General features: G+C 38.2%; 1 protein-coding gene across 1 annotated transcript in view; it reads right to left on the minus strand.

The window, feature by feature from the left end:
* LOC133623492 (uncharacterized) overlaps positions 1-26,803 on the minus strand; it is a 46,885-nt gene extending 20,082 nt beyond the window's left edge. The window contains exons 1-6 of the mRNA XM_061986699.2: positions 26,453-26,803; positions 3,252-3,301; positions 2,402-2,512; positions 2,110-2,217; positions 1,863-2,016; positions 55-215 (exon numbers count right to left, since the gene is read on the minus strand). Coding sequence (XP_061842683.2) covers positions 55-215; positions 1,863-2,016; positions 2,110-2,217; positions 2,402-2,512; positions 3,252-3,301; positions 26,453-26,510 — 642 coding nt within the window. The 5' untranslated portion in view covers positions 26,511-26,803. The remainder of the gene's footprint in view (positions 1-54; positions 216-1,862; positions 2,017-2,109; positions 2,218-2,401; positions 2,513-3,251; positions 3,302-26,452) is intronic.
* Between the last annotated feature and the right edge of the window lie 230 nt (positions 26,804-27,033).

A 27,033-nucleotide genomic window follows, 5' to 3' on the forward strand; every position in this document is an offset into this window, starting at 1 on the left:
AGTTTGTTTAAGACAAGACACCTAAAAGTCTGAAGATAAATAAAAAATAGTTACAGGGATGATGTCACATTCAGCCGTGGGTTCAGTGTCTGTGATGTCTGGTTTCCTCTTTAAGCAGAGCTTCATTTTGTAACCTTGAGCATGCTCCATTATCTGAATGGCGTCCTGATATGACACATTGTCAAAATAAACGGTGGCGCTCAGAATCTGATCACCTACATAAAAAGAAAGAGTACAAGGAAAACACTTAAGAATGATGTGGTCATTTGGAAAGGATAACAATTTTAATTATTCGACAAGCACATGAGTATTATTGCAAACATTGGTGTTTTATGTTTGAAATGTGGGTTAAACTCTGAAAATATATAAAGCAAAATGTATATGGTAAATGGTACCCAAATGTATATCGATACTTTTCCAAATAAAGGGAACCACAAATTTTTTTATATTAGCTGTATTTTAACAGAAAATCTTACAATACAATAAACATATGTTTCCTATTGCACTCAAATAAACATTTTACAAGGTTAAAATATAAATTAAAGGGCATTAAACACATTGGGCTTTTCTTGTTGCACTCAAAGAACAATTTACAATTTTCCATATTACATATGGTCTGCCATAATCAAGGATAAGATTAGAATAAAACAAAAGATTTATTGACATTATATTAAGTGCTTCATGGTTTAAGGTTGCCACTCCTGGTCTGTGCTTTAAGAAAAATACATTTATTAGTAAGAGCAAGTAAGTAAGTAAAAAATAAACTATGGATAAATGTACACAGATAAGCCATGTAGCAGGTAAAACACACGTTTGTTAAAGATAAAACACAAATTGTAGCAATTTTTTTTTACAAAATTCAGTCATTTCACTTGCATTAGTTGATGCTAGATTGGCATCAAGCCAAACAGCTGTGTTTGCGTCTACATATCTACATGTGCACAACATGGGAGCTAGTTAACTTATAAGAGCAACGTATTTGTGTTTGCGAGAATGTCATTGTGTTGTCTGAGTGACGTCATTGAGTGAGTGGGCGAGTAACGACAGAGAGCGTTATAGTGTGAACTGCGCAGTAGAGTGATGAACAGGTCCGGTTGTGTCTTGCAAAACTAATAGTAAAGCAACCAGATTGTCACGAATCGTCAGCCTCGTCATTCTGACTGGAAAGCAGAGCTTAGCAGACCCTTTTCTGGGTAAAGTTAAGGGTGTTACCCCGACGGAAACATCCGCCCTGGAAGGAACACCTGCCCTGTGCTCCTCGACTACGGTCTGCACCGGAGCCGAACAGCAGGAAAGGTGTAACAACTACATTATTACCTGTCACTCTTTATACCTCCTTGTGCAGATGTGAATGTTTATTAATTATATGTTTACCTAATTTTGAAGCAATGGTGGTAATACCAGGCGGGGCGTGTTTTAAAGCAGAAATTGCAGCGCGGCGCCTTCCTGTTTAAAGCGTCACCTTTATTGTTAGTTTTGAAGCCCAAATACCTCCGTATTGCGCTTCACGCACCCTCTTTATTAACCAGTAGAAATTATGTTTTTTGCCATTCTTCCTCTCCAAGATTTTATTGCTTGTATGCACTTTGTGTGTGCGTTTTGACACAGTCAACGTCATGCACCTCTGCTCTGTAGTCACCGCCGCGCAGCGGCATTCGGATGAAAGATCGGTACCGGTACTTTTCAAAGGTAGTATAGTACCGATTTCAATTAATCAGAATTGCGGTACTTTATTAGTACCGATATACCAGACAACCTTAATACACACGTGTATATATATATATATATATATATATATATATATATATATATATATATATATATTATAATGATGAACGGTAGGTAGGAAACTGGTGGCATACCTTCTTTCAATTGTAGATTTTTATAGGCAGGTGACTCTGGTACTACTTCCTTAATGAAGATTCCTTCTTTTCCTCCCCCGCCATAGACAAGACCTTCTGCACAACCATCATTAGCTGTTTTCACTATCACTCCTGACTCTGGGCTGTACGCTTCCTGTCCAAAAGCCAAGATGCAGGCATTAAACATTAGCTGTTTAACGGATTTGCTCTAGCAATCAGGAAGAAAAAAAAAGAAGAATGGTCTCACCTTCAGTTTGCTCATCTTTGGTGTTGAGCGCCGGTCAAATCCGCACCCAAAGCCAGACTTTTTAGTCTTCTTTCCTCTCCCTCCCTTCTGGTGTGGCTCATGCTCACACTACAACAAAAACAGTAATCATCAGCACACACACATTATGCTACAATCTATGCTAAACCACATGGGCTGCATAAAGTTTACTTAAATTACTTGTTGAGGTTGAGTTCCCTTGGAAAATTGCCAATTATCATCACTTCTGTGAGCTTCTGGCCACTTTACAGCTGCATGCTGTAATGGTCTTTACCTCTTTGTCACTGTCGCTGTATTTCTCATTTTCTGGATGTTCTTCAACAGGGGACGATCCTTGAGGGCGCGGTCTCTCTCCTTCGTTGAAATGTGATGGCTCGTCACATGCCTACACAGACAGACGGTAGGCCACCCGATTGATTTGTAGCTCTGTTTTTTTACTATACTGAATTTACAAGGATGTGGATCACAAAATGTGGGATAATGACATTTTGCTGGGCCAACCACAGCTGTGATTTTTTTTTTCTTACACATTTTTGGTGTGTTTCCAGGACTGGTTAACCATGTGGTCCACAGTTATTTAATTGTTTCTTCCTAATAGAGTGAATGAATGATGACTTTCAGTTCTCACTGTGAAGCGCTTTGAGTATCTAGAAAATCACTATAATAAATCTAATTTATTGTTAAATCTATGATCCAATCTGAATGGTTCAATGCTCACGTCACTGTGGAAGAGCAATGACATGTGACCTTATTTTGACAAACACTGCATTATACACACTCAGTAAAGTTATTTGTAAAAAGAAATTAAGATATTTAGGAATCCTAAAAAATTTAATATTTGATGTCACTCGACATCCATTGCTTTCGGTCTCCCCTAGAGAGGGGGCGTTACCCACATATGCGGTCCTCTCCAAGATTTCTCATAGTCATTCACATCGACGTCCCTTATGTGGGCTCTGTACCGAGGATGTCGTTGTGGCTTGTGCAGCCCTTTGAGAGTTTTGTGATTTAGGGCTATATAAATAAACATTGATTGATTGATTGATTTTTAATGTGTGTTGACGGCCTCACAAAAAAACATGCCTGAATCTCACATTGTTAAGATTTGCATTGAAAAGACTCACTGAATGGTCCTCTGAGGGGAGTTCTGGTCCTCTCAGCCTGCGACGAGTTCCTGTGGACAGAAACACATCATAATTATAAAATATATTGACACGCTGTCTACCTTGTATTTGTGTTCTTAAATGTTGTGTCTCGTCCGACCAGTTCAAGTTAAAATCTAAAGTCCATTGCTTGGAGATGCTGAGGCTAATGATAGACTATGTAGAGTTCTTCCTGACAATAATTCCCCTCGGGAATTCCATACCCTCCATGTTCTGTTAAGTGATACTCGGTATTGATCCACACACGAGACGCATGTGGTCACTCAGCCGTTCTACATTTTCAATTAGGGAAAATCGGACTACAATTGGATCTGGTTTGTTATTATTAGAATCAGTCGCCCTGATACCTGTCTCCTGACTTAATTTAAAACTAACTATAAGTTATGCACTATGCTGATCATTTTAGTTTACTGTCCACTGAGACTTCAGCTCAGTGATCATCTTAAAGTTGAACTCTGCAAGTGTGTTTTGCATCTTTTTTGGACCAGGGATGACTCAGACGGAAAATTGCATTTATAACCATAATTTAATCAACTACTATTTCCTGTTTTAAATTTAGAACAACTTGGAAGTGAAGCAGCATCCGTGGTTTTTATTTGTATGATTACACAAAATACACTCTCTTAACAAAGCAACAGAGCAAGACCCCGCCCACTGTGTTAACGTTTGCCATGTGAGCAGCTCTAACTGCAACTTTAAATGCATCAGATAGTATAATTAGTGGCAGTATATGAGGTTAAAAACATAACATCAAATGTCATTCCATTTAGTAATTAGAAGAACAAAAATACGAAAAAATCTATTACACTATGTACACCATCCCCTAGTGACATTTAGCGAAGCAGCTCACCCACCTGCTGATGCGCTTTGTCCAAGTCCTAGAAATGAATACATCAGAGGTACTAACAACAAGCTTCTTTTTTTTTAACACAGTTGCTGTCTTAAACTAAAGCAACTCAAGTGATTTGTGTGCAAAGAAGGCGTAGCACTTTATCTTATACGCTCACCTTGTGTGCAAATGTATCACTTTGCCATACTCTGATGAGCCTAAAATATTCATAACGTGACACCGGGAAAAAAGACAGTTAGCGATATTCGTGTAAAAACCACAGATTTCCAGAAGACTTTGTGGAGTACCAGGTGAAGGTCATACCAGTTAGCTCGAAAATGGTCTGTGAAACATACTATATGCAACATTTTGATCACATAACCACTATTACATGATATGCAGACCACAAGGAAGTGTAGAAAAAAAATAATATGACTTCTTTAATTGCCGAGTATTTTCAGTTACGAGCTCAGCAGTAGCACAAATTCAGCTCGTAAGTTGAGGTATCACTGTAGTTTTTGTTTATCCACTGCTGTTTGTTGCCACTAATATCAGACCATTTTGTATATTTGTAATTTGTATTTGCAAAAGGCGCTCATAAATGTAAGCTAATAAGTTTTGAGAAAAAACAACAACCTTTAAAACAGTCTGCTGCCTCATTCTATGAAGACTGATGTTCCAGGACATCTTTAGGAAGCGGATCTTAGCAGAGTTGGATAGCTAGAAGACGGGGGAGAGTGTCAAGGCTACATTCATCATGGTGTGTGTCAAGTACGTACACACTGATGATGACTTGTTGGTTCATGGCGTTGCTGTGTAGAGCCAGCTTTACGGGACTTTACTCGAACTGCACGATGTTTGTATGATCTTATTCCTCGCCTCACATGTGTCCACAAAAGAGCTGTACACATCAGAGTACCTCTTATCTGAAATATTTGTCATGTTGTCAGTGAACCGACCATAGCCATTCCCTCCGGATTTTGTAGATTTTGTAGATTTCGTAGGCTTTTTTGGGGTTACCTTGGCCTAAAATGCCTGATTTTGCAGCAGCTTTTTAAAATGTTGCACAAAAGTTGCAACGCTTTAAGATTTTCTTTTTGGAATTAAGTAAGTAAGTAATTAAGTACATTTTATTTATGAAGCGCTTTTCAAAACATAGGTGAAGTAAAACAACAATTCATTTGAAAACAACAGGGGCAACATCATAAAAAGGATACAAAGTGGATTAAAAATGATAGTTAAAAGGTGCATTAACTAAAAGCTTTACTAAAAAGAGAAGTTTTCAAATGTTTCTGAAAAGTGTCAACACAGTCAAGATCACGAAGGGACTGGTGCAAATTGCTCCAGAGTCTGGGAGCTATAGCCTGGAATGCCAGGTTTCCACGGGTTTTAAAATGAGTTTTTTTGGATCTTTAGAAGACGCTGGCCTGAAGACCAGTAGGGACATAGCAGGTCAATGATGTACTGAGGGGCCCCACCATGCAATGCACGGAATGTCAGGACTAAAATCTTAAACTCAATGCGGAATTTAACTGGAAGCCAATGAAGACTGGACAAAACGGGGGTGATATGAGCTGTTCTGGGTGCACCGGTCAAAAGTCTGGCAGCCGCATTTTGTACAGTCTGAAGTCTTTTTAGCGTTGACTTGTTGAAGAGAGTGAAAAGAGAATTGCAATAGTCAATGCGAGATGAAATAAACGCGTGAATGATCATTTCCAGATCCATTTTTGACAACAAATTTCTAACTTTAGAAATATTTCTTAGATGATAAAAACTGTTTTTGGTCAGTTGACGACAGTGACCCTCCAAAGGCACAATTGCACAAAACCGCACGCACAAGAATCACTTTACTTACCACTGTAATTACTGGACTACAATACTCTTCATTCAATGACTGTAAATAATGTAAAAACAAGAGTATAAAGAAGTCATACTGTTTGTTCATACTACTGTCACTACTCAACTGCCAAAAGAACTGTAGACACCTTAATATTTATTACTTCCTATACTGTATATACTGTGTATACTGTATATACTGTTATACTATTTCATATTGCACTGGTACTGTATGTAACTACTGTACTTTTACTTGTACTGATACTTCTACCATAACTACTGGGACTTATTGTGTAACTTATTGTCTTGTAATTAATGTACATCAGAGCTATACAAATTGTTGTATGTTTTTGTATTTCGTGTATTAGATTCAGCAACTAGTGTTTAGATCCCACTGTACGCAATATCTGAAGAGCATGGAAAAAAGCATTTCACTGTGGTGTATTCTGCATGTGACGAATAAAACCCTTGAACCTTGAAGACATGGACTGATCGAACACAACCCCAAAGTTTCTGAGGCTGCTTCTAACAGATGCACCCAGAGCACCAAGGGAGTTCTTGATCAGGGGGATCTTTTTATCGGGAGCAATTAAGTTGCATTAGCTTGTGATTTTACCATATTTTTCATCAATGTTAAGTGTTCTTTGTAATTGTGTCAAACTGAAATGTGTGGTCACGTTGAGTAATTATTTTATTAGTCGGTATATTTTATTTGACAGTCTGTCTACGGCAGGGGTGTCAAACTCATTTTAGATCGGGGGCCACATTGAGAAAAATCTACTCCCAAGTGGACCGGACTGGTAAAATCACGGCACGATAACTTAAAAATACAGACAACTTCAGATTGTTTTCTTTGTTTAAAAATAGAACAAGCACATTCTGAAAATGTATAAATCATAATGTTGTTTTTTTGCGGTTAATAGTATTCTACATTTATTTGTCCTTATTTATACTTTCTGAACAAAATTATGTGATAATGTTCATCAGTCAACTCATTGGTGTTAGTTTTCAATCTATCAAGATAAAAAAATTATATGAAAATCAAATTACAGAATGTTATTTATGTAGTTTGCTCATTTTCCTCAACTGGTGCACTTACATCATGTGGTTTATTTTTTTGACACCTGTTCAGGCCCGCGGGCCTTACGTTTGACACCCCTGGTCTACGGGCTTCACCTGCTGGCATTTTTACACTTGTGTCTGTAGTGCAACATGTGATTTTACGGATGTGTTTTTATTTTAAAGTCCTGACTTTACTAGCCACAAGATGTAGTACCCCAATATTGTCCGAGTGTTGCCAAGCGAACCTGACAGGTTGCGATGGCCTGGGGTTGTCAATGAAAAGTTTCATCATGGAATACGCCTTACCACCTGATTCACCTCCTTCGTACACATTACGACTAAGTCACACAAATGCGTACGTAGTTTCTTCAAACAAACACCACCGAAGGCTGCCTTACAGTATTGTACGTTGTTTGCGTTGTTCACAAGTTGCAGACATTTTCTGTGTTTTACGGTTGAAAAGTGCTTGTTCATTTATGTTCCAACACATTGCACATAGTTTATGCCTGCTCTTGTTGAGAATACCGGAGAACTACGTTTGGTAAACGAGAGATTATCATCACACAGCCACATATAAATTGAAGTAGGTGGCAGTGACGTGCAAGTTTGAGCACTGCTCGGGTACAAATTTGGTTGTTGCAAATGACGATGATTACCCAAAATGCGTGGGGAAATTGCAGGGATTAGACAAAGTTGCAAGGCTGAACATAATTAATATACCTTTTGCATGTGCTGATGTCATTCACGCCCACAGGAATTGATAAGAACCAGTTGCAGAACAGGCAACCAAGGTTAAATAAATGATCAATGGGTTATACTTGTATAGCGCTTTTCTACCTTCAAGGTACTCAAAGCGCTTTGACACTACTTCCACATTTACCCATTCACACACACATTCACACACTGATGGAGGGAGCTGCCATGCAAGGCGCTAACCAGCACCCATCAGGAGCAAGGGTGAAGTGTCTTGCTCAGGACACAACGGACATGACAAGGTTGGTACTAGGTGGGGATTGAACCAGGGACCCTCGGGTCGCGCACGGCCATTCTTCCACTGCGCCACGCCGTCCCAAGGTTACCAAGAATCAAAACACTGAGAACCAGTTCTTTACAAGAACCAATTTTCGATTCCCATCCCTACTCTACAGTATATATATGTAATACATACTGTACAGGTAGATTAAAAAAAGTTAAATATGAAAATGTGAGTGTGAATGTTGTCTGTCTATCTGTGTTGGCCCTGTGATGAGGTGGCGACTTGTCCAGGGTGTACCCCGCCTTCCGCCCGATTGTAGCTGAGATAGGCTCCAGAAGCACCCTCCGCGACCCCGAAAGGGATAAGTGGTAGAAAATGGATGGATGGATGGATCATGAAAATGTTTATTATTTTCTGTCACTCATTTCAGAACAAGAAACCCATATATTATATGAATTCATTACTTCATTGACATATCTCAAGTCTTTAATCCTTTCAATTCCGATTAATTATGGCTTGTATATACCAAAAACACAAAATTCAGTGTCTCAGAAAATGTTAATATTGTGAAAAAGTTTAATATTGGAAAGTCATGGTGTCACTCTCTAATCATCTAATTACCTCAAAACACCTGGAAAGGTTTGAGCCTTTAAAGTACCAGTATAATGGACAAATACATTATCCTCATATGCTGAATTGTTTTTCATGTTATCCGTTAAACTATATCCAATTATGTTTCCAGTCTGCAAAATATGTGAAAATATTGTGACGACCGGGGCGCATGATGATGCGGGTGTTGTTCTCCCAGGAATGCAGACGGGCTTCGGACACAGCTTGCAGGTAGGAAAATTATTTATTAAAACATCAATCAGACGGGAACAAAGAAAAATGTGCTCATATCACTTAAGGTACAAAACTAAAGGGCTAGCGTGGGAGCTAGCAAGCCAAAATAGCCTAGCAAGCCTAAATAGCCTAGCGTGAAAGCTAGCAGCTAAAGAGCAGGAAACAAACGTCGTCATCTGTTGCGTAAAACAAACTAGGAAGCCAGACCGAGTGAGGCCAGGGCAAAGACTAAATAGCCCTCTGATTAGCGCTGGGCAACAGGTGCGCGCCCCGAACACTAACCAGAGGCAGGTGTGTGCAATCTGCCGACATGGCAACTGAAAATCAAGAAGTGCTGAAAACACAAGTGACTAGAAGACATAAACAAACTATGATCCGGGCAGCGGATCATAACAAATATAGTCTAAACATCCACAAAATGCCAAAATTTCAGACGGCCATTTTGAGTATTGCGTTCCAAATGGCTTTGGCAATTTGCGTACGTTCAGGATCTGATGACGTCACAGGGTGATCTGCACTCTAACCAGAGAGTCAGCAAATCAGTGATATTATAAATACTGTATATATATATATAAATATGCAAAAATTGGAACGAAATGTGGTCTTTATCATTCACATTCCCTTTATAAGACACAAACAAATATGTTTTTCTTTTTTTATGCATTCTGAATCGTAAATGAACACTAGCAAAAGTCAACAATACATAATATAATACAATGGAGTCAACGGGGGTCCTCTATTCCGCCCACAAAGCCCTCTAAATAACCACCCGAAACCCGCCAACAATACTCCATTTCCATCTTGTGACCTGAATATTAACCAAGTATTAGCAATACTGTGTTTATAATCGCTGCTGTATTGACATATTGAGCCGGTGCCTTGCTGCTGCTTCGTCTCGAATTGGTGAAAGTTCATTGTTCATAAATAATGCCTCTCGAAGGTTGTTGCCAAAAACCAAGAAGCTGGTCATCTGTGACATCCAGCTTATACCTGGAGATGGCCAGAAAGACACACAAAAAACGCTTGTGCGTCAACTTTTTTTTAACCCTTCGCAAGGATTATGATTATATTTTTTCATCTAAACGGGAAGATATGAACATCCTATCAGTCGGCATCCCAATGAAAGCAAACATTGTACAGTAAGTGTATTATTATGTTCTTAATTTGTATTTCTTGTTTAGCACCTAGCCACACAGCTACATGATGTCTGTTTAGTACACAGCTTCTAAAACTTGTTGCTCATCCTCCTTATTGTCATGACTTGGTCCTGGGGTTTAGTTTTTCTAGAAGGCAACGGAAAGTTGGCTCGGGCGAGACGGGAATGTAAGTACATGATTTATTTACTATATCAAAAAAAAGTACAAACGAAAAGCACGCACAGTGGCGGAGAACAAACTATGAAACCAAAAGACTATAGCATTAATAAACAAAAACTTACTTGGCTTGGACAAAAGTAGCAGCATGAAGGATGGACATGAAAACAAGTGTCAGTAATGTACAGAGCATAAATGTGGGATGTCGCCAGAACAACAAACTGAAAACAATGAACTTAAATACTATAGACATGATTAGTGAAAGTAGGTGCGTGACTCAAAACGTGAAACAGGTGCGTGACGTGACAGGTGAATACTAATGGTTGCTATGGTGACAAAACAAAACAAAAGTGCACAAAAGTCCAAAAACAAAACCGAACATGACTAAAACAAAACATGATCACACAGACATGACACTTATAATCAGGCAAAAAAATACAAAACCCTGGATCATAATTTGTCCCAAAGTAATCGTTGTCTGTCACAAAGTATGCCGTGAGTAGTAGTTTTGTCGTTGTTGAAGGGAACTGAGGTTCCCACATGCACGCCACGGATCAGGTGACCGCTCATGCTCATTCTCCCAAAAAATGACCCTGGAATCTCTTTGACATTTATATTAATTTGATCAAACCTTGTAAGTGTTATAAATCAGAAAAACATGATAATAGCTTCGCTCATTTACGGCACATTCATGTTACCGTGCTCCAGTTTTGCTATGTGTTAAAATAGGGCTGGGTGTTAGACAGTTTTTTATATTCTTGACAATACCGCCATAGCAGTATTTTTTTATGTGCCTTTGCTACGGCCGTTTGCGGGGGGCTCGGCAGGCACTGTAGCTGAGGAAGAGGCTGGCGCTACCGCACATTGCCGGCACCGACAACCCGCCACCTTCACCTTCGCGCACAGCCAACGTGCTTGCGCTGTAGCTCCGGCGACCGGCGATAGTTGGTGGCGGACACTCTTTATTAGCCAGAGGTAACACAAGCCGGTGAAAATTTTCAACAGAAAAGCCTTCAGAGCTGACAAACTGCTAAAGCTAACAAATACAGTTCAGCTGAAACCCTGACGTCACACGTCGCTTTGCAACAGACACCGCCTTTTAAAGGCGCACACACTCACGCAGATGCTGGTCTCATAAACGTCTATCAACTGCATTTAACATACCGTATTTCCTTGAATTAGCGCCAGGGCGGTAATTCATTTAAAACCTCTTTTCACTCCGGCGCTTACCAAAGGCATGCGGTAAATTTAGGCCTGCGCTTATAAATTTGAGTGTGATGTAAGGATACCATCATGAAAAGCACATTTAATAAAAAAAACGTTATTATGGTCTAACCTTTACTTATAAATGAAGTCCATGCGCCGCTCCTTCTGAACAAAAGCATCGATAACTTGTTTATAAAAGTCTTCCTTATCTTTCTTCAGTTTTAAAAGTCTCTCTGTCTCGATGGAGATCTTCCTTTAATTATTACCTCCTGCTTTGATTGAAAGTTCAGTTTAGAAAACTGTTGTTGTCCCTTCTTCTGCAGCCGAGTAGTCGCAAGAATGATTCCTGGAATCACTAGCGCCCTCGACCACCATGAGGCGGGAGTCATCTAATGACTCATATTTGACACACACAGCTATATTAATAAAACATTTTTACTGTTCTTTTTAGCATATTCAATAGCTTGGACCTATAATCCTACTGAATAGCTCTTTATCTTCTTCCCTTTATGCGATTTTAAATTATTGAAATTAGCCTCCTCCATTTTAGAAAATGATGCCTTGAAAGGTGAAGTGTCACTCGCATACTTGCCAACCTTGAGACCTCCGATTTCAGGAGGTGGGGGGTGGAGGTTGGCGGGGGGCGTGGTCGGGGGCAGGGTGGGGGCGTGGTTAAGAGGGGAGGAGTATATTTACAGCTAGAATTCACCAAGTCAAGTATTTCACACACATACATATATACATACATATATATATATATATATATATATATATATATATATATATATATATATATATACATATATATATATATATATATATATATATACATACAGTATATATAAGAAATACTTGACTTTCAGTGAATTCTAGCTATATACATATATATATATATATATATATATATATATATATATATATATATATATATATATATATATATATATATATATATATATATAATAAATATTTGACGTTCAGTGAATTCTAGCTATATATATATATATTTATTTTATTATATATATATATATATATATATATAAAAGAAATACTTGAATTTCAGTGTTCATTTATTTACACATATACACACACATAACACTCATCTACTCATTGTTGAGTTAAGGGTTGAATTGTCCATCCTTGTTCTATTCTCTGTCACTATTTTTCTAACCATGCTGAGCACCCTCTCTGATGATGCATTCCGCTTCGTCTCCATGTTGTGTGCGCAGTTGTGCACTGCACTCTCTAAAAGCCGTAGATGTTAATGTCACATATGCATGTACAGTAGAGGGCAGTATTGTCCTGTTTAAGAGTGTCACAACATTGCTGTTTATGGCAGACAAACTACTTTACGGTAGACAAAACGTGACTGTTGTTGTTGTGCGTTGTTGCCTCGCTGGGAGGACATTAATGAAACTGCCTAACAATAAACCTGGGGGCGGGGGCGTGGCCTCCAGCTCCTCCAGAATTTCGGGAGATTTTCGGGAGAAAATTTCCCGAACGGAGGACGTTAATGAAACCGCCTAACAATAAACCCACATAAGAAACCAAGAACTCGCCCTCGATCATTCTACAGTTATAACGTGACTGGGCAGGCACGCTGTTTATATTGTGGGAAAGCGGACGTGAAAACAGGCTGTCGACACGTCACTCAGGTCAGCCTGAATTTCGGGAGATTTTCGGGAGAAAATTTGTCCCGGGAGGTTTTCGGGAGAGGCGCTGAATTTCGGGAGTCTCCCGGAAAATCCGGGAGGGTTAGCAAGTATGCATTGTAGATGAGACTAGGGTTGTCAGTATACCGGTACTAGGATAGTATCGCGATACTAATGAATCAAAAACGGTACTATACTCAGTTTGAAAAGTACCGATTCCCCCTTCTTCTTTTTTTGTCTTTTTTAATGGGCATGACGGGGCGTCGTCACTTCATGACATTGCTGGTTTTACAAGCAGAAGAGCATGTTCTGCAGCGCAAAATCACAGAGGACTTAAAGCAGACACAGTGTGTAGAGAGAAAAGGGAGAATGGACGCATTTTGGCCTAAAAACTTAGATAAAGGTGAAGTTATAACACTGAAACGCCCTCAGGAAGAGGTGCTTTAAAACATGGCTAGCTATCTAGCAGCAAACATCCATCCGCAGTCGGCAGTGATTTAGCTACTTCTAAATTATTAATCCCCGCCTCCATGGCGACGAATAAAGTACGTTTCTTACAAGTATCATCCCTGCAGGACGAGGAATAGCTAAACATGCTTCACTACACACCATAGGACAGGGGTCCCCAAACTACGGCCCGCGGACCGAAAACGGCCCGCCAGCGTTCAAAATCCCGCCCGCGGGAAGTCCTAAGTTAAAAAAAAAAACTACTAATAATAATTTTATTTATTTATTTTTGTTAAATTATAATTTTTTTAAATCTGTCCTTTCTAATCCATTTTCTAGCCACTCAGGCAAATCATATTGTCTAAAAATGCATTTTCCCATCGATAACGTGACATCATCACGCTCGGAATATTGACAGCCACGCCCCCGGCCTAATTGTTTTAACCCAATGTGGCCCCCCGAGTCAAAAAGTTTGGGGACCCCTGCCGTAGGAGGATACGATAGCTTACCGGCGTCACCGCTAACAAAAGATAGCGTTCCTGAACGTAAACAAATGCCACGGTTGACTCTACACCTAACACCCACTGTAGTGATACCAAGTGCAATAGCGTATCTAGTCGATACTACTATGATTACATCGATATTTTTTTAATCGTCGCAAAATCTTTTTTCCTTTTAAAAAAAAATCATATTATATTTATAAACTCAGGAAATATGTCCCTAGACACATGAGAACTTTGAATATGACCAATGTATTATCCTGTAACTACTTGGTATTGGATTGATACCTACATGTGTGGTATCATCCAAAACTAATGTAAAGTATCCAAACAACAGAAGATTAAGTGATTATTATATTTGAACAGAAGTGTAGATAACATTTTGAAACGGAAAATAACCAGATATTAACAGTAAATGAAGTGGATTAATAATCTATTTTTTACAGCTTCCATCCATCCATTTTCTACCGCTTGTCCCTCATAGTTTTGACAAAATAATAGAATGAGAAATGACACAATATGTGACTGCATACGTCAGCAGACAAATTTGGAGCCTTTGTTTGTTTACTTACTACTAAAAGACAATTTGTATAGTACAGGGGTCGGCAACCTTTACCAGTCAAAGAGCCATTTTGACCAGTTTCACAAATTAAAGTCAACAATGGGAGCCACAAAAATCTTTTGAAATTTAACATGAAATAACACTGTTGTGCTATGTATTAACCAAGGGTCTCAGACACGCGGCCCACACCTTAATATGAAAATTTAATGTTAGTGCGGTCCGCAGGTTTTATATGAATGACGCTTGACAGCGTCATACTTGACAAGCCGTAGTCTGCCGATTTTTCCGGCCTACTACGAATTTCAGGGCAACTATTCTCTCGAACGTGCCGTGATGGTACAGCATTTAGCTCTCACTACAACCAATGTGCCGGCCCAGCCACACGTTATATGTGGCTTCTGCTTGCACACGTAAGTGACAGCAAGGCATACTTGGTCAACAACCACACAGGTTACACTGACGGTGGCGGTATAAAAAACTTTAACACTCTTACTAATAATGCGCCACACTGTGAACCCACACCAAACAAGAATGACAAACACATTTCGGGAGAACATCCGCACCGTATCACAACATAAACACAACAAAACAAATACCCAGAATCCCATGCAGCCCTAACTCTTCCGGGCTACATTATACACCCCCGCTACCAAACCCCGCCCACCTCAACCGACGCACAGAGGGGGGGGGGGGGGGGGGGGGGGGGGGGGGGGGGGGCAGGGTCGGGGTGGGGGCGGGGTTTGGTGGTACCAAGGGTGTATAATGGAGCCCGGAAGAGTCAGGGCTGCATGTGATTCTGGGTATTTGTTCTGTTGTGTTTATGTTGTGTTAAGGTGCAGATGTTCTCCCGAAATGTGTTTGTCATTCTTGTTTGGTTTTGGTTCAAAGTGTGGCGCATTATTAGTAAGAGTGTTAAAGTTGTTTTATATGGCCACCGTCAGTGTAACCTGTGTGGCTGTTGACCAAGTATGCCTTGCTGTCACTTACGTGTGCTAGCAGAAAATGCATACAACAAAAGGCTGGGCTGGCACACTGATAATGCAGATTGTAGAGGGTGCTAAATGCGGTACCATCACGGCACGCCCTTATTATTATTATTGCAAGGGTGAAAATCGGAGAATATTAATTACGGGAGGTTTCTGTGAGAGGCACTGAAATCCGGAAGTCTCCCGGGAAAATCAGGGGGCCGGCAAGTATGCAGCTGAGCCGCATCAGAGTGATCAAAGAGCCGCATGCGGCTCCGGAGCCGTGGGTTGCCGACCCTTGGTATAGTATGTTCACTATTTTGTTTGAGGCCAAAATTGTTCTTTAATTGCTATAAGAAACATGTTTAATGTACCGTAAGATTTTTTGTTAAAATAAAACCAATATTGCCATTTTTTGTTGTCCCCTTTGTTTAGAAAAGTATCAAAATACATTTTGGTATTGGGACAACGCTAGATGAGACACACCAGACCCCAAAATACAGACATTTCATCCGCAGAGTGCCACAGGCAGATGGCCTTTGTGCCACACTGCAGTAATTCATGCAAAAAGAGACCCACCCAAACAATGGGTGCATAGAAATCAGCATACACTTCAGACATATATAACAAAAAATTATTTTATGTAGTATTCACATTTTCTGAGACACTAAAATTGTTGTTTTTATTAACTGTAAGCCATAATCATCAACATGATAAGAATCAAATGCTTGGAATGTTGTAATGTATGTATAATGAATCTATACTATCTATTAATTTTCCCACAAACATGTTTGAACTTTTTCATCATATTCTGATGATGTAAGATGCACCTGTATAGAAGGGTTAAGGAAGTCTTTTAGACGCAGCAGCTGCTGCATGATTCCTCGTAGGTTGCGACTGCAGCACTGCACGTGCAGGGTGTGGCTCCTCCCTAGCTGCTCAAGTGCTTCTGATCACGTTGCCTTATCTTTAGCACAATGCCCTGACACTCAAAGGTCCGCGTTTGCGTTGCTGCTGATTGTACTCATCGTGCCTTGCCAAAACAAAACATAAAGCAATTAAAATATCGTTTCCTGTCTGATTGCGTTAGCTAGCAGAACTAGACTGTGTTGTGTCCAAGACTAAACTAATCAAAAGTCGTACAGCTGATTATTTGAGCTCTTGGATGTGAATTCTTCTCAGTCTTTGGACACAAGTTCCCTTCACTGCGGCTAAGTTTGTTTGCATCTAAATTATAATAAAGTGGAAGCCAAGAAACACAATTAGATTTTCTGCATGATTTGAACATGCGACCGCAAAGTCTCGTGCTTTCAATATATTCATCCCCCGAAAACAAACAACAATTTATGCAATATAATCCTCAAATTTCACATTTTCATCTGCCTTTATTCACCAAATGTCATGAGACGAGCAAAAGAAACATTTCCTAAGCTCTGTTACAGTTCGACCGCATTATACTGACAAAAGTTTAAATCAGGGGTGTCCAAACTACGTTCCGCGAGCCAAGTGTGGACCGCCAACATCTTCAGTTTGAGACATCATGAGTTTGATAAGGATTCTGGACCACGGGGTGTTTCCAAATTAATTTTGAATATCTGACAATCTGATTGCTACAAATGTTCAGCCATCTTGTGGACAACGTAAGGAAATCAGATAAAAGACCATGAATAGTGCGTTAAAGAAAATACAGCTCAGCATTTACTTACATGACCTAATCCAAACAACCTTCCCTACTCATGGCTCAAAAAAATTCAATCAACACCAAAAGTCAACATACATTGTCACACACAACACAACCTGCTCACTGAACTTTGTAGATATTTAAAAAAAAAACATCCAATCACCATAAGCATTTTTATATTACACCCATTTAAATCCATTATAATGCATGATGGGAAAAATGCAAAACACTCTCTCCACACGTATCCATGTTTGACGCATTTCAGCTGTTTGATATTTCTGATTGATTACAAACATTTTAGGAGGTCGTCACAGAAGTAAACAAGGTAGGAGTTGAACTTTCACATACTCTTAATATCCAATTATATTAATTATTCATTATATCCGTAAAATATGTACACATGTATATATACACAAATATGTACATTGTACACACACACATATATACATATATATATGTATTGTTGCGTTTTGGACCAGTTGTTCCTCCCAGGTAATTCAAGTCACAAGTCGCTCCCAAGCTCTTTACGACACTTAAAGCTGAGTTGAAAAACCACCAGAGACAGAATAGGTATTTTGTTGTATATTTTCAAAGCTTTGCAGATATACATTTGAGACCAGTCCAGCATAGAACATTCTATCGCCCCGCCAAAATGGTCTGTCCCCCCGACCCCAAAAACCCTCTCTCCTCTCTCTCTCCCTAGTCAAAACACATGCTAGTCAAAACACATTCCAAAGAATTCAAGGTTAACACACAGTTTACTTGCTGAGAAACAGAAAGAGAAAAAATGGAAAACACGAGCTGTTTTCAAATATGACTATGAAAGAAAATAAGTAACACTAAAATTTGGATATATATAAATATCTGCCTCCGACAGTATATATGTATATATATATATATATATACATATATATATATATATATATATATATATATATATATATATATATATATATATATATATATATATATATATACATACACACATATATACATAAACAATAATACATACATATGCATATATACATACATTTACACATATATATATATACATACACACATATAAATATACATATATACATTTGGGCCCCTGGCCACATTTTTTTAGCCCAATGCGGCCCCCAAGTCAAAAGGTTTGGACACCCCTGGTTTAAATCAATTTTGAAGGCACCTACACAGCTGTGCAGTTTAGTTATTTATTCGTCTTTGATTTGACATCCTTTGAATTATTTTAGCTTCTAGGGTTTTACTATTTAGCGCTGTTTCCTTTAAAGATTGTTCTCTTATGGATACACGTGTTAAACAATGACAAAGCGTCAGAAAGGTTAATTCATTTGAATGGAGTTTGCATGCAGTTTTTAATGCCTGGCCCATGGTAGCTTGCTACCCCTCCTACTCTGCATCAAGCTGAGCCGAGACTGTTGGCTGAAGCCTTCCGTTTCGTGCCCTCCCACCTGCTCTGATGTCTACAAAAGAAAAATACTTCTGTGCTTATTTGGCCACGACATTTTTGCACTGCACTGTTTTGTCAACATTGACATGTACAAAGTTGGATTAGGAGCTACTGAAATATTTGGTCTTGTAGAAGAACCCCAAGAGAAAACTGAAAGTCGTAATTTATCAGTGTCCTTACCGGTTATTTGTGTGTAAAAGCGGTTGTATGTGTAACGCTAGTAAATGTACATTTACACCAGTGTGGATGGCACTGGTAGTAAGGTGGGTGTAGTGTCTTGCCCAAGGACTAAAGAGCAGTGACTAGGATGGCAGAAGCTGGATTCGAACCAGGAACCCTCAGGTTTCTGGCCGGCTGCTCGACCGTTAATTGAAAACTCTAAATTGTCAATCGGTATGAATGTGAGTGTGAATGGTTGTTTCTCTATACGCGCCCTACAATTGACTGGCGACAAGTCTAGGGTGTAACCCGCCTCTCGCCCGAAGTCACCTGGGATAGGCTCTATTTTACCCATGACCCTGGTGAGGAAGCGGTAAAATAAAATGGATGGATGGATTATCTAGATCAGTTTTTCCTAACCGTTAAAAATATTTGTTTCTCAGCTGGTGGTCCGTACGGGCCGCAGTGGTACTCAGTTGTAATACACTTTTCCACCACTTGTGGCAGTAATGACAATATCAAACAAAAATAAGTTTCTTCAGCGCAAAAATTATGACTAAAGCGGTAAAGCTGTATTGTCATTTTCACTTAAATTTTATCGATAGTTTATTTAAGAAACACATATACTACTGTGGTTTCTTATTAATTCAGTTAGAACTATAATTGTAAAGGTGATTGTATGTAAATGTAGTTTTCATCAGTTTTAAACTCAAGAATAAGATTTTTAATTCAGTCTTACTATTTGAGTGTGCTTGAGTGCGCTAGTCATTATTAATTTATTTTATTTATTTTAGCACAACATAATCTCAAATACATATAATTTTTATCAGTTATTTATGAGTCCCTTCTTATGCAGTGTATTTAGTTAGTACATATTTTTCTAATCAGCCTGACCTAAGCTTAAGGTTTATGTGTTAAATACATACTACCGTATTTTCCGGACTATAAGTCGCAGTTTTTTTCATAGTTTGGCCGAGCTCCAGTGCGACTTATATATGTTTTTTTCCTTTTTTATTATGCATTTTTGGCAGGTGCAACTTATACTCCGGTGCGACTTATACTCCGAAAAATACGGTAGTCTTTGTGATTGACAAATGGTTTCATATCATTTGACAAGGTTGTAAACTGTAAGTAGGTAAGCTATACAGTAATCATTGAATATGATTAGAATCAAGAGTAAAATGACTAATTCAGTGGTAATATTTGAGTGGGCGCCGGGCACCTCTGTAGTGAAAAAGTTGGGCCCCAAGTTCAAAAAGGTTGAGAACCCCTGATCTAGACAACAAGGAAATGTCCCCTTTAAAATAATCTAGTTGATAGCAAATCGATGAAGCATAGTATTATGTTGATAATTCACTGTTAACTCTCCAGAGGCCAAATGCTTTCATTCCTGACTATTTGTTACTTAGCGGGATTAATTATACGTGCCACTAAACTTAACCCCGATTTAAACAAGTTGAAAAACTTATTCTGGTGTTACCATTTAGTGGTCAATTGTACGGAATATGTACTTCACTGTGCAACCTACCGGTACTAATAAAAGTCTCAATCAATCAATCAATCAATCTTTGTTAAAAGATGTGCAGCCAGCATGGGTCTTGAAAGGTGTACTGTTAAGTGGTGAGCCACATTAAGGTTTTTGGATGATCAAAAACGCTAGAATTGTTTGAAACTTTTGAGACATTCAAGCACCTGGAGACAGATGAACTTATTGAAGTTCAGACGTCCGTTCCTTTGCAGAACAAAACAGTTGTTTTGCTCACTTGCAAAGAGCAATACAAACTCCTAACGATTTGTCTTTGACCGCGAATGTCCCGCAGTCCCAAAATGCAAAACCAGCATTTTCGCATCTTCAGTCTTCAACGGGTCTTTCTCACTCGCTTGCTCCGGTCTGGTCGTTAGAGGGCAGGGTTGGAAAGAACCTCAAAGCTGTGCTGGTACATTGTACAAGAATTTCATCTGACCACAGAACTTTCCTGCAGAAGGTCTTATCTTTTTCCATGTGATGTCAGATGAAACAAAAATTTAGCTGTTTGGCCACAATACCCAGCAATAGGTTTGGAGGAGAAAAGGTGAGGCGTTTATTCCCAGGAACACCAGGTCTACCGTCAAGCATGGTGGTGGTAGTATTATGCTCTGGGCCTGTTTTGGTGCCAATGGAACTGGTGCTTTACAGAGAGTAAATGGGACAATGAAAAAGGAGGATTAGGACAACCTAAAATCATCAGCCCGGAGGTTGGGTCTTGGGCGCGGTGTTCCAACAGGACAATGACCCCAAACACACGTCAAAAGTGGTAAAGGAATGGCTAAATCAGGCTAGAATTAAGGTTTTAGAATGGCCTTCCTAAAGTCCTGACTTAAACGTGTGGACAATGCTGAAGAAACAAGTCCATATCAGAAAACCAACAAATTTAGTGAGCTGCACCAATTTTGTCAAGAGTAGTGGTCAAAAATTCAAGCAGAAGCTTGTGGATGGCTACCAAAAGCGCCTTATTGCAGTGAAACTTGCCAACGGAAATGTAAGCAAATATTAACATTGCTGTATGTATACTTTTGACCTAGCACATTTGGTCACATTTTCAGTAGACCCATAATAAATTCATAAAAGAACCAAACTTCATGAATGTTTTTTGTGACCAACAAGTATGTGCTCCAATCACTCTATCACAAAAAAAATAAGAGTTGTAGAAATTATTGGAAACTCAAGTGTATGTAAACTTTTGACCACGACTGTACCTGACACTGCTGTGTGCTCACTAGTTTGAGTCGGATTAGAGTAACCTCACTTTTTAGTTAACTTTGCTGACTTCAATTTGCTTCCCACGCCTTGGAAGTAAACAAAATTAACATCATAAGAAGGTCAGGTAGGATAAACGGCCATTAATTTTAGCCACGCTTTTTATCCCTATTTCTTGACTATCACCCCTCATGAACGCTAGAATTGATTCTATGCCGAGGAGGTTAACCTTCAAAGAAAGTGGAAACGATTGTAAATCAAACACAGGGATAAAAGTACATTTAAAGTTTGACTTTTTTAAAGAAAAATGTATGTGCCATTTCACATTATAAAAAGCAAATGTATTTTAGAAAAGTATTTTTTGTTTTTTACAAAAAAGTTAGTAATGTTGTGAGAAAAAAATATGTCATTGTACAAGTAAGAATATTCTGTGACAACATTTTGAATTTTACAAGATCATTCATGCCATTTTACTTGATTAAAAATTTTTTCCTCACAAAAAAGTTAATAATGTTATGTGGAAAAAGTTGTCTTTGTACAAGAATTATGTCGGCCTAGTTTGAGAGAAAAGTTAATATTTTACTAAAAGTAAATGATGCCATTTTACAAGATTAAAGTTAAATATATTGTAAAAAAAAATGTCTTGTTTCGTTTTTTCAGAAAAATGCAATATTTTGAGAAACAATGTTTTTTTTTACAAGAAATTAATTTATAAGAAAAAAATATTTTAAGACGTTTTTAAAAATTTAAGAAAAATGAATGCCATTTTACATTATTGAAGTCAAATATATGTTGAAAAAAGTCACATTTGTTTTCAAAAACCTTGCAATATTGTGAGAGATTTTTTTAGGAATATTCTGAGAATGTCTTTTTTTTTACAAGACAAAATGTTTTTAAATTACATTATGAAAGTCTTTTTTTTTAGAGAAAAGTTAGTAATTTTGTGAGGAAAACTGTTAAATAAAACATAAAATAATTATGTTGAAATATTTTGAGATGAAATTAAAAATGTTACTAGAAAAACATATGCCATTTTACATTATTAATGTCAAATATTTTCAGAAAAAAGTATGTTTATTTTTAATAAAAATGAAGAATTTTACAAGAATTGTGTATACCAAGAAAAAACTTGAGAAAAAGTTATGACATTTTACATGATTAAAGTCGAATATATTTAGGGAAAAAAAGTAATATGTATTTATAGAAAAAAGTTGCAATATTGTGAGAAAACATTTTCATACAATATTTTTTAAGAATAATCTGAGACAATTTTTTATTTTACAGACAAAATTACGTAATTTTACAAAATAAAAGTCAAATATATTATGAAAGTATTTTTCAGAAAAAAAAAAGTAATATTGTGTTAGAAAAAAAAATCCATTGCACAAGAATTATGCACTGTATTAATATTTTGAGACAAAAACTAAAAATTTTACAATAACATGTATGCCATTTTACATGATCAAAGTAAAAATATTGTGGAAAAAAATATATTTTTTACACAAAAATGTTAGTAATTTCTGAAAAAAGTTGTAATGGTACTTTTTTTTTTTACTGTAGGAATACTTTATAAAGAACATTTTACAGAAACAAAAACACTCAAATAAAAGCTTCAAGCTAAAAATTCAATGGCACTTTTGTAAAAGGACACTAAATAAGAAATAGTATTTCTAATCATCCATCCATCCATTTTCTACCGCTTGTCCCTTTTGAGGTCGCGGGGGGTGCTGGAGCCTATATCAGATATATTTACAGCTAATATTACCTCACACAGGTGAACTCTCTGTAGATGTCTGAAGCGTCCATTTATTCAAGCATGCCCCGCCCCCTAATCTGAGCATTTGAGTGGTCCACCACATTCCAATGTAAGAGTTGTAGAAATTATTGGAAACTCAAGACAGCCATGACATGATGTTCTTTACAAGTGTATGTAAACTTTTGACCACGACTGTACCTGACACTGCTGTGTGCTCACTAGTTTGAGTCGGATTAGAGTAACCTCACTTTGTAGTTAACTTTGCTGACTTCAATTTGCTTCCCATGCCTTGGAAGTAAACAAAATTAACATCATAAGAAGGTCAGGTAGGATAAACGGCCATTAATTTTAGCCACGCTTTTTATCCCTGTTTCTTGATTATCAACCCTCATGAACGCTAGAATTGATTCTATGCCGAGGAGGTTAACCTTCAAAGAAGGTGGAAACGATTGTAAATCAGCCACAGGGATAAAAGTACATTTAAAGTTTGAATTTTTTTAAAGAAAAATGTATGTGCCATTTCACATTATAAAAAGCAAATGTATTTTAGAAAAGTATTTTTTGTTTTTTACAAAAAAGTTAGTAATGTTGTGAGAAAAAATATGTCATTGTACAGTAAGAATATTCTGTGACAACATTTTGAATTTTACAAGATCATTTATGCCATTTTTCTTGATTAAAATATTGTGGGGAAAAAAAAACTTTTTGTTTTCCTCACAAAAAAGTTAATAATGTTATGTGGAAAAAGTTGTCTTTGTACAAGAATTATGTCGGCGTAGTTTGAGAGAAAAGTTAATATTTTACTAAAAGTAAATGATGCCATTTTACAAGATTAAAGTAGTGGAAGAGGGGTTAGTGCATCTGCCTCACAATACGAAGGTCCTGAGTAGTCTTGGGTTCAATCCCGGGCTCGGGATCTTTCTGTGTGGAGTTTGCATGTCCTCCCCGTGACTGCGTGGGTTCCCTCCGGGTACTCCGGCTTCCTCCCACTTCCAAAGACATGCACCTGGGGATAGGTTGATTGGCAACACTAAATTGGCCTTAGTGTGTGGATGTGAGTGTGAATGTTGTCTGTCTATCTGTGTTGGCCCTGCGATGAGGTGGCGACTTGTCCAGGGTGTACCCTGCATTCCGCCCGATTGTAGCTGAGATAGGCTCCAGCGCCCCCCGCGACCCCAAAGGGAATAAGCGGTAGAAAATGGATGGATGGATGGATATTGTAAAAAATGTTTTGTTTTGTTTTTTCAAAAAAATGCAATATTTTGAGAAAATATGTTTTTTTTACAAGAAATTAATTTAGAAGAAAAAAATATTTTAAGACGTTTTTAAAAATTCAAGAAAAATGAATGCCATTTTACATTATTAAAGTCAAATATATTTTGAAAAAAGTCACATTTGTTTTCAAAAACCTTGCAATATTGTGAGAGATTTTTTAGGAATATTCTGAGAATGTTTTTTTTTTTTACAAGACAAAATGTTTTTAAATTACATTATGAAAGTCTTTTTTTTTAGAGAAAGTTAGTAATTTTGTGAGGAAAACTGTTAAATAAAACATAAAATAATTATGTTGAAATATTTTGAGATGAAATTAAAAATGTTACTAGAAAAACATATGCCATTTTACAGGATTAATGTAAAATATTTTCAGAAAAAGTACGTTTTTTTTAATAAAAATGAAGAATTTTACAAGAATTGTGTATACCAAGAAAAAACTTGAGATTATTTTAGGAAAAAGTTATGACATTTTACATGATTAAAGTCGAATATATTTAGGGGAAAAAAAGTAATATGTATTTATAGAAAAAAGTTGCAATATTGTGAGAAAACATTTTCATACAATATTTTTTAAGAATAATCTGAGACAATTTTTTATTTTACAGACAAAATTACGTAATTTTACAAAATTAAAGTCAAATATATTATGAAAGTATTTTTCAGAAAAAAAAAAAAGTAATATTGTGTTAGAAAAAAAAATCCATTGCACCAGAATTATGCACTGTATTAATATTTTGAGATAAAAACTAAACATTTTACAATAACATGTATGCCATTTTACATGATCAAAGTAAAAATATTTAATTTTTACACAAAAAAGTTAGTAATTTCTGAAAAAAGTTGTAATGGTACAACATTTTTTTTTACTGTAGGAATACTTTATAAAGAACATTTTACGGAAACAAAAACACTCAAATAAAAGCTTCAAACTAAAAATTCAATGGCACTTTTGTAAAAGGACACTACATAAGAAATAGTATTTCTAATCATCCATCCATCCATTTTCTACCGCTTGTCCCTTTTGGGGTCGCGGGGGGTGCTGGAGCCTATATCAGATATATTTACAGCTAATATTACCTACAGTCCTACAGCCACAGGAGAACTCTCTGTAGATGTCTGAAGCGTCCATTTATTCAAGCATGCCCCGCCCCCTAATCTGAGCATTTGAGTGGTCCACCACATTCCAATGTAATGGCTGCATTTACTAAAGAAAGGTGGCTAATTGGTTGATTGGTAGATTTTAAACTAACTGCCTGCTGGGAGTTGTAGTGTTAATGAATCACACCAACTTGTAACGCAACTTACAAGTAAAATCTAATATTTGTGCAGAATCAAGACCGTCAATGACTCATCGAAGCAGAATCCGACTTTGACCTCGACTTGACCATGCTGGCACACGTGATGTGTTTTTAGAAATAAGGCTGGAAGAATCCCCCCCCGTCCAACTCACTTGAACGCAGCGTTTAATAGCCCTGGAGGGGGAAAATAATGTGACGCATCATGAGGAAGTCAGCACTGCAGCGTAAAGAATGCAGCGACATTGTTCTCAAGTATCGGGAAAAGTGATGTTACAGGTGGCAGCTCCTTTATTCTATTCCACATTTGACCCGCAGCTTTAAGCACGACATCATCCTTTTTTTTTTTTTATGTCCTGCCACAGTCTTTACTGTCCTGCCGCTGCTGGGCTGCCACAGGAGGTCCTCGTGGGCAACGTTAAAGATGATGACATCTCTGCAGACGACACACCCAGCGCTCACTGCAGGTCAGCATCAGCACCGCTCCCCTCACACACACACGCACACACACACACGCACACACTGCTGCATGACAACTGCTGAGTCAGCGAGTTGCTCAGCACACACAAAGTCAGTCAGACGGACACAAAAGGGTTTAAAGGAAGGGATGGTCACCTGTCCCTGAAGGGGCGGCGTGCCAGTTCGGGAAGGCCAGGTGGAAACAGTCGCACATGATGGCGAAGACCGGCTCCTATAGGCCTGCCGAGGCGGGACCGATGGAGGGATGGCGGGGATGTCCTCGGCTCCGGTGGCACCCAAAGATGACTTGCGAGAAAAGAGTGAGCGCGCTCGCTGTCGTCCGTCCGCCGAATGGAGAGTGCCAGCAAGCTGTAAACACGGACCTCCAGCACTGCTCGATAACTTAATTATGGGAGGAGCTGCCGGCCCACCCCCTCCCAACACAGACTCATCCCTTGGTTCTGCTTCTTAACCTTCCTCATCCTCCTCTTCCTCCCTCCTCGCTACAGTCTCATTGATCGCCCTAATCGGACAAGGACATTCAGCACTAATGGGAGGGCGGTGTGTGTGTGTGTGTGTGTGTGTGTAACTGTTTACTGACATGAGGCCGTAAGTTGATTTGCTGCCGTGTACATGCAGTTTAAAGCCCTCTTTGTGGAGGCAACTTGATGCTCCAGCAGTCGTCTTGGCTCACTCAGACGGGCAGCAAGAAAACAAACAACACGAAAAAGTCCACC

The sequence above is a fragment of the Nerophis lumbriciformis genome, linkage group LG26 (assembly GCF_033978685.3).
Source record: "Nerophis lumbriciformis linkage group LG26, RoL_Nlum_v2.1, whole genome shotgun sequence".
In the NCBI taxonomy this organism is placed as follows: Eukaryota; Metazoa; Chordata; class Actinopteri; order Syngnathiformes; family Syngnathidae; genus Nerophis; species Nerophis lumbriciformis.